The sequence below is a fragment of the Platichthys flesus genome, chromosome 3, assembly GCF_949316205.1.
Source record: "Platichthys flesus chromosome 3, fPlaFle2.1, whole genome shotgun sequence".
NCBI classification, from domain to species: Eukaryota; Metazoa; Chordata; class Actinopteri; order Pleuronectiformes; family Pleuronectidae; genus Platichthys; species Platichthys flesus.
The window spans coordinates 6,988,013-6,997,031 of record NC_084947.1 but is presented as its reverse complement, the minus strand read 5'-3'; the positions used below and the strand labels follow the sequence as shown (position 1 = coordinate 6,997,031).

The 9,019-nt window shown below is 40.6% G+C and overlaps 1 protein-coding gene across 2 annotated transcripts; it reads left to right on the top strand.

The window, feature by feature from the left end:
• Window positions 1-1,052: 1,052 nt before the first annotated feature.
• plpp5 (phospholipid phosphatase 5) lies at window positions 1,053-8,852 on the top strand. 2 transcript variants are annotated; one of them, XM_062381599.1, is made up of 8 exons: window positions 1,053-1,207; window positions 3,087-3,227; window positions 3,311-3,419; window positions 3,561-3,651; window positions 3,770-3,833; window positions 3,924-4,048; window positions 4,324-4,494; window positions 5,075-8,852. In XM_062381599.1, exons 1-8 carry the CDS (start codon window positions 1,116-1,118, stop codon window positions 5,242-5,244), a joined length of 963 nt encoding a protein of 320 aa, XP_062237583.1. In that variant the 5' UTR covers window positions 1,053-1,115; the 3' UTR covers window positions 5,245-8,852. The 2 variants fall into 2 exon arrangements, with proteins under 2 accessions (XP_062237583.1, XP_062237584.1); XM_062381600.1 differs by having other exon boundaries at window positions 1,072-1,212.
• Window positions 8,853-9,019: the final 167 nt, after the last annotated feature.

The window sequence follows — 9,019 nt, the reverse complement described above, 5'->3', positions numbered from 1 at the left end:
CTGCCAAGGCCGGACAATACACCTGATTATCTTGTTTTTAAAATAGAACTATAAAATAACAAAGGGAAGTTGCTTGATAACCTGAAGGATTTATTTGTTCCAAAAAGTGAGAAAAAAGTTATCTGCTGGTCTATTTAAAAAATGCGCCAAAAAAAATGGTGTAATCCTGAAAACTAAACAAAAGCATCACAGGTGACTTATTGTAATTAAGTGGTTTGTGTTGAAAGTAAATAACAAGTCCTACATCACTAAATTACTTTATACTGTGAAGTCTCAGCTTATTCAAATATAAATGTGATTATCAAATAAAGTAATACAAACTATAACAATATATGAGGTTAGTTAGAGGATCTACAAAACAAAGTTTGAATCATCCCTCTCCATTCAGTTGATTTATCTTTCTTTCACCTCTAGAAGGCGCTCGCTAATGTGACGTGGCTTCTCGCATCCACCAGTCAAGGCAGATATAATCATCTGAGAGACCATTTCCGGTTGTGTTAAGCTTCAAAATATATTCTCAAACTCCAAATATCCTCATCAATTAAAATAGAGGAAACACTGGTTCACATAAATACGTATAAATCAGACCAAATAGGACTAGAAATATGTGTTATCATCTCACACTATATATATAAACAACAAGAAAATGTTTCCAACCATAAACAGTCCAAATACTAAACACAGTCTATGATCAGAAAATACAATGAAAACAACAGATGTACTAATAAAACTGATCATTTTTTAAAGAATGTTAATATAATTACTCGTACATATGAAGAAAGGTGTTCAAGGCTCTGTTCGTCTCTAAGAATATAATTATTATATATGGATATAAAGAATTGGATTTTTTCTCAGCCTATAGTCATATGTAGAAAGAAAGTAAAGTTTCAAGTCAACCATTTTATTATTTGTTTAGGGTCATGTACTGGTGATAAAAAAGGGAAATAATCAAAATATCCAGAACAAGTGAGTAGGTAAACTACGAGTTGATGTTTGTTTAAGGACGTGCTTTTAATTTGAAGCTCCTGAACCAGAAGTAGGTGTGATGCTAACAGCTAGTATCCCGCAGAGCTCGTCCCCTCCGTGGCATCTCCTCGTCTCCCTGAATCCCACTGATGTGCGACTTCCTCCCGGCGGCTGAACCAGAGGATGTCCGGGCTTGTTTCGCGTTAACGTTGAGACAAAGATCCAGGAAACATCCGCACTTGTAAGGTCCGTGAGCTTCCCGGTGGTTGTCAGGGCGGAAATGCCCCAGATGTCTTATTTGACAGATGTTGCTAGCTAGCTTAACCAAGCTATCAACCTGTCCGAGCAGCACTCGATTTTAGCTCGCTTATCTTTGCTGTGTCTGAACGAAGATAACAAGCTGCTACATTTACTCCTCGTGTCGTTTGAAGCGTATTTAATGTCGTTTATGTTCAGGAGCAGCTTGTAAATATCTGTGTCAGCTGGAGGCGGAGGACACAGGTGCTTCGTGTTGGCCTTTGTATCAGGGTTTATAAACCGGAAATATCTAACCACAGTGTCTTGCCTCGGAGGGACACTGGTGCGGGTTTGTTGTGGGAGGAAGAGCAGCTCCTTCATTTGTTTGGTCTCGGTCGTGGATTTTCCTTCTTTCAAGAGGGATTTGAAAACTAAGGAACAAAGGTCAGTGAGCACAGCCGAGGGGAGGCTGTGACAGCCGGGTCCCCGAGGCCCCTTCGAGCCTCCAGGTGTGTATCACCTGGCTGTGCTGTGTAATAAGTGGAGCCACTACAGAGCAGTAAAGATGAGGTCCCTCATCTGCACCTGCTGTTGTCCGGTTCCTAGAGAGGTTTAAAGGTTCAGGGTGTAGAATCTAGTGACATATAGTGGTGAGCTTGTGGGTTGCAGTTGAATACCCCTCACCTCACCCTTTTCTTCCAAACATGAAAGAGAACCCGTGGTAGCCTTTATTTGACATAACACTCATAAGATGTTTAGTTTGTCCAGTCTGTTCTACTGTAAGAAACACACAAGGGGACCTTAATATTAGTACAGGCCAAGAGCCAGTGATATCCAGGGAGACTCCCATCTCAACATGACCATCAGTAAGAAGTTGGGTGAGTTTAGTCTGTGCTGACTTACTTGAAAAACCGGTCTGTAAGGCTAAAGGAGGGCGTGTGAAGTGGAAGATACATTTTAATGGCATTTATATTGACACAGGAAGTGCGTTTTGCGTTCATTTCCTGTCCTGGCAGTAGAGATGACTAAAGAGCAGGGTGTGCAGTGTTTACGACCCCACAGAGGAGCCCAGCAGGCCACCACTCTCACATAGGGGAGAGGTGAAGGGGTTGGGACATAGGGAGCGAGCCCGGCGGCTGTATGACACTGTTGGATGGTTTGAAAGTAGACTATTTGAAATGTAAAGTCTAAACAGACAGGTGATGATAAGAATGCAAATGTTTATGAAGACTAAGGGCGTTTACCTCGTTAACACGTGGGCACAGGCCTGTGTCTGATCTCTGCAGGCTGCACAATTAACTTCATAGCTGTGAGACCTCGTGATGATCGTTAGTGGAGTCCAGTAGAGTTGTAGAATCATCTCTAAGAACAGCAACATAATTTTCTAACATTCTTTAAAAATTAATTTAGTTTAAAATATTTTAGATTTAAGCATCAGGCTGAATACATTCAGAATGAAACCTGGCCTCTAAGTTTGACTTTTATTGTATTTGTACTAAGTAATAGAGCTTGACTGATTTATCGGTCAGCTGATGAAATTGGAGATTCTCTCACAGACGTGTCGGTATCCGTCTTAGTGTTGGGCGATATGTGCACATATGAAAACTTTTATTTTCCAGAATAAACAAAGCAGATAAGATAAAGTAAGATATATATATGTTCACATTTAATGAAGATATTTATATTTGATTGTATTAGTTTTTTTATTTAGTTTATGTTTTTTGGTTAAACTAAAAAATTGTAAACCTCAATTACAAGGGTTGGAAAATTACATTTAAGGAATCATTGAAACATGTTTTTATCTGTATTTTTAAAGTTACCGTTTTTTTCATCTGCACTTATCCTTCAACAAACTAAGTTCCCATCTGCCTATTCTACTTTAGCCCCCGTCAACTGGACACAAGGTGGAATGAGGATGACTGCTGTGGACTGAAATCCATCCCGAGTAACAATATGAAGCAGAAGCTGCTTCGTGGTCTCCTTTCGGAAATTTCCGTCCGAATAGCGTTGTTGGTGGTGTTCCTGTAAGTATGTCCTTATTTGCATTTATCCATGACATTGCTTTATTTATCTGTTTTCTGAATGTAACATATAATGTCACCGTTAGTGTGACGGAGCAGCTTCCTCCTTTCTTCCGTGATATCCAGCCCGAGGAGATGTGGTTGTACAAATTCCATCGTGTGGAGAATGACCACGTTCCCACCTCGCTCATGTTTGTAAGTAATACATTGATGTGTTTTTGAGTGAAACTTGGAATAATAAATCCCTCAGTTTCTTTTTTTTGCGGTTGAAAATATAACAAAGAAATGTAATATTATGCGGTTGCAATTCTGAGTCATGTTTTTTGTCTGCATCAGAGTGTAGCAGTTTTCACCCCACTGATTGTCATCGTGGTTTTCACCTTCATGAGGAAGTCGGAGCGAGGAGATCTGAAAGAAGCCTCGCTGGGTACGAAACCGTCAACTGCTAATGAGTTTAAAAATATATTTAAATATGTCAAATGTTTTTTTTAGGTTGACATGTCTTTGTTTTTAATGATGCCCTTCTATCTCTCCCTGTCATCCAGCTGTGACTCTGACTCTGGTGCTGAATGGAGTTTTCACCAACGTCATCAAACTGGTTGTTGGCAGGTGAATGCTGCACCCAACGTAGCAGTGCATAGATATTACCCATGTTTCAGTGGATTAAAGCCTTCATGCTCCCTCTGTCTATGTCCTCAGGCCGCGACCGGATTTCTTCTACCGCTGTTTCCCAGATGGTCTGATGAACCTTGAGCTGCACTGCACCGGTGACCCAGATACGGTCATAGAGGGCAGGAAGAGCTTCCCCAGCGGGCATTCCTCCTGTAAGAGAGGCTCCAATGTGCATTTATGTCTCTGTAGCTGGTACATTATCATCTGCAGGCAGAAAGGAAAGCAAGTGAATGTAAAAGTAGGGCAGGGAGAATATCGTATGTTACAGATGTGTGTATATGAATGTATTTTGGCCTCTAGGCTTTTATTTTATTATGTGAGAAAGCAAGTCTCTCCACCTCTAATGCCTGCTCCTTCTTTTTGTAGTTCTCTCCTTTTGTTTGTGTTCTCTTCATCCACCCTTGTGTTCTTTTCTCTCTGCTCTCAGTTGCCTTCGCAGGTTTGGGTTTCACAGCGTTCTACATCGCAGGAAAGCTGCGCTGCTTCAACGTGGTGGGCCAAGGAAGAGCGTGGCGGCTGTGTGCCTTCCTCACCCCTTTGCTCGTGGCGACTGTGATCGCCCTCTCCAGAACCTGCGACTACAAGCACCACTGGCAAGGTCAGAGTCACAGTGCACGTTTAGATCTGCATTACACAGCAGAAGCTGGTTAGAGGGATCTCAGTGACAGAGGTTGAACACAACTGATTTGAGTCGTCTGTTAATCACACTGGTTTTCCAGACAGTGTATAAAGAGATGAACGACACCAAAAGTGAAGCCAAAACATTTGTATCGCCTCCTGGCAGGTGGCTGCAGTAACGCTTTCCTCAATATTACATTCCTGCATGTAGTTTCAGAACCAAAGTTTTAGGAACCTAAGTTTTTTTGGCGGCACAAACTAACAAATTGGATGACCGGGCCAGTCTTCAAAGGTTTATTCCACCCAAATACTTTTATGCCCAACTACTTATAGCTGTAAAGACCTATTCCACCCTGTTTCATTTCAGGATAGTAGGAGAAAGTAAAGACACATCTTCCATCTTTTTATACAGTCTTTGATTTCACCCCCAACCAATCAGCTGCAAAGGATGATACCTGAAACCCGGCTCAGATTAAACAACGGCCACTTCTAAATGATGAAATTGTGGAATCAAACTCCTCATAATCGTGTTTCTTCTCTTCTCTTCTCTCTCATTGCAGATGTGTTAGTGGGTTCTCTGCTTGGTCTCGTCTTTGCCTGGCTGTGTTACCGGCAGCACTACCCTCCACTTCAGGACCCCGACTGCCACAGACCTCTGCGTCACAGAGAGATGGTTCCTGCTGCACAGGAGCGCAAGCTGGCCAACTCCAACTACATCCTGCCCATGTAGTGCAGCTGTAGCCGGAGATTTACTCTTTGCAGATGTAATCTATACTAGGTTACATGGTAATCTTTCTTACTCTGGTTTTTACACCCTTCAGGCCAGGCAGTAAATCAGTATTTATTGTTAGTCGTTGATCAGTGTAAATGTACGGTGGCAATTTTCTTTTTGTAAGGTGACACACAATATGTTTTCCAAACTGAATTTAGAAAACAAATTATTCTCGGGTGTTTTCTGAGACACATGAGTAGCGGATAATAACAACACATTTTTATGAGTCGCATGTGATGGACATGAACTATGCGGACAGCCTGGAGTGTGTGTTTCCAAACCTTATAATGATGTCAATACCTTCTGGATGTTTTACTGGAGGTCTTCTGGTTGTCTTGACATCGTTCTCCATATGGCTCAGCCCCCCTCCACCCACACACACATGGACACACACACCCTGTATATTGTGCCTATGGATGACATGACTTTAAATACTCCCAACAGTTGAGCAAGTCACCGAAACAACCACTGCACTATTCGTCCACTGCCCATCAAACTCTGGCTCAGCTGCTGGGACACAGTCTCTCTTGCAGGGCCCACTATTTGGAGATGTTTTTGTAAACTTGCAACTTTCTAACCAAACAGGGTTGAGTTAAAGGGAAACCTGTATATATATCTTATCATTTTATTTCTCTGCATGGCTGTTCATTCTTGACCTCTCGCAACAATATAGGATGAGTGTAATGGAAGTTCAAATATCATGTTTTCAACAGCGGCTCCTGGTGTCGGAGCTGGCTGAGGTGTCATCACGTGACCTAAATGTGAAACAGCGCCGCGAGACACTGAACAAGAATAGATTGTCATGAGCAGATGATATCATTTCTCTCTAAGCACCAGAGCAGCCGCAGCATCAATTGACGCTGACCATGAGTCAGCATATGGCAGGAGAAAGGTGAAGGATGTTGCCAGAGACCAAAACTGAGTTAATGGACAACTGCCCTCATCGAGAGCCGGGCTTGTCTTCTGAGCGGCTTCATTCGAACAGTCAATGCCTTGCTCAAGGGCAGCTCTGTGACTGTAATGAGGAAGAGAAAGGCACCCTCTAATATCTGTAACTTGTAACTGTCCAGTCCCAAGTCCACCTCTTATACCTGCAGAGATGGATACTAACCACCTGTCACGACTTGACCAAACCTTCACATTTAATGTCACATGACGACACAAGAGAGTGAGATGTGATGAAAAGCTGCAAAATAAGTGGAACTAAAAGTGGGAAGAGAAAATGTTGATGTGGGTTGTTCATGTCTGAGAGGGGTGGGTGACATGGATACATATCTTGATATATTGCATTGGTATTTTATTTTCTGATTTTCTGCTATGACAGGAGGGCCTTTGTTGATCCAGAAAATGATACATGACATTATGTTAATAATGAACTACAATCGGTATAATGAAGAACTGAGATTGCAGTATTCTTTGTTTTTCTTATTGTCAACAAATCCCCTTGATTTGACCCAAACCAATAATGTCTATCTGTCTCAAAATACTTTCTGTGGCACTTTCCTCAAACTCATTCACTCTTACTGACTATTTTAAAATAACAATCATGAAATTTAAGAATACGTTTTCAAATAAGCTATGTGCCACAGAAGAATCAGCCAAGTAGATAGATGTGGTATTTATAAGCTCTATTGACAATAAGAAAATGTAGCATATGCTAAAGTCTCAGTGGGATTTCTTTTTTATCACAAGATATAGTGTCACCTCACCCACCCTGATCTGACAGTAACCACATCAGCTGTACTAAGAGGAAAAAACAACTTCCCTGCAGCTTTGGTTCCAGTATTTTTTTTCTATTTCTGCTTTCTCTGTGCTTTAAATCTCTCTGTCATCCTTTGGTACATTTGAATGTTTCCTTTCACAGATTTTGGTATTACCATTTGGAAAAGGCGTCTTGAGCCCAATCCTTGGTAAAGCATCCCAATGTAGCAGTTCCACTCAACTCTTCTTACTATTTGAATGATTGTATGACACTTGATCATTTCCTTGTTCTAACTGCACATCACATCTGCTGATATCATTGTTCATGTGACCCTAAAGCACCTAGGTCACTGCTTGTCACTGCACACTCCTCCGGCTCCTCTGCCAACAGAGCTAACGTGGGGAAGAGAGATGAATGTGCACAGGGGTTGGGTTTTTTGTGATCACAGTGGAACCTGATCATTGTGATGAACCTGAGTGGGGTCGGACTCTAACCTCTCCCTGTGATGGTGCTAGCCTCCCAGTTCTGTTGCTGGTCAGGTTTCATATCCCATCAATAGTTTCGCTGGCACATGAAGATATGGTATTTTTTTGAATTTTCCTCTGGTCAATTCCATCAACTTTCATTCCAGTCATTCAAGCCAATCGTGTCTAGATTTTTAAATATTTGTGATTTTCTGTTATTTTCTTTAATTATGCAAAATTGTTGCTTTCACGTAGAGACAACGCACATTTTTACTTTGATGTTTTTATGCAGATTGCAACAAGAGACGACCAAACCTCCGTGTTTTTTGTTTGTTTGTGAAAACAGCCAACGTGTTGCAGGGTCAGAGCACCTTTCGTTCATCACTGTGAATCCGGCTTCAAGTGGCTGGATCACAGTGGTTCAGACCAAACTCGGCAGAAAAAGAAAATCATGAATTTGTGCCTTTGTTTAATACATTTTCTTTATGACTCTGTCCATGAATGAACTGTAAACTGCATGTATCAGTGTCTGATCTCTGTTACTTATGTTTGCTTTAAATCTTTACTTTTTTATTGTTTTACAGTTTTTAGGATTTACTTGTTAAGAGGTTTTAATGTGGTTTGCGGCCTCCCTTTACCTCAGAAAATAACACATGTAATTTATTTCCATACATTCAACTGTACTTGTGAAGATATCTGTGAGAAGTGAACTATTTACAACTGATGGAAGAGGACGAAGAGCCTTTCTTTTTACAGACATTTGAGAGAAATGATCTCTTACTTTACTGGGTCTTTCTTAAAGGTATTTATGAGATGATGTACAGGTCTATTTGTATTTAATTTTGGGGCATGTGGGAGTTTACTTGAAGTTTGAATATTCGTTTCTTTACCTTAAATATGATGATGTAAGTAGGAACCATATTTGTTGTGGGCACACAAGTTTCTGGAGGACCTTTCAGGTTTAAAATAAAAATAGGAAATTGCATTTTCCTGCATGTTTCACAGCTACATATAAACATTTTCCTCATTATTTTCTTTTAAAACTCTGCATCTACATCTAAGTCCATTCACTTATGTAATTATCAGTACACATACTCTATCAGGTGTGGTCTTCAGATCTACTGTCAGGATGAGGGATTATGTAAAAACCTGCCAGTTTGCATCATTGATGTCATGCCCATCATAATTTGCCTTGGCTTCTCGGACCATTTCGATCCTGATTGTACATGTGACGCTTTAAATGGATCTTTAAGTGGCACAAAATGATGTTTCTAAATTACCCTACACCACACAATGTCCTCTGGCACTTTTCTGTTAATAGCGGGCACCTGTTTATAGAATATGGATTTTAGAGGATACATTGAAAAGTGATCAATAAATGCTACATTAACACAAATGTTCATCGTTAAGGTCTGAGTTTGGTTTGCAGCATTACGAGTGTGCTGTGTTTTCAAATGTATTTTCTATTTAAAAGCTGTAATCTACATTTATGATGTACTTCTTATTGTTTTAGTGAAAAAGTTGAAATCCTTTCCTACTTTACATTTTAAGAAAGGGGAACTTCAGT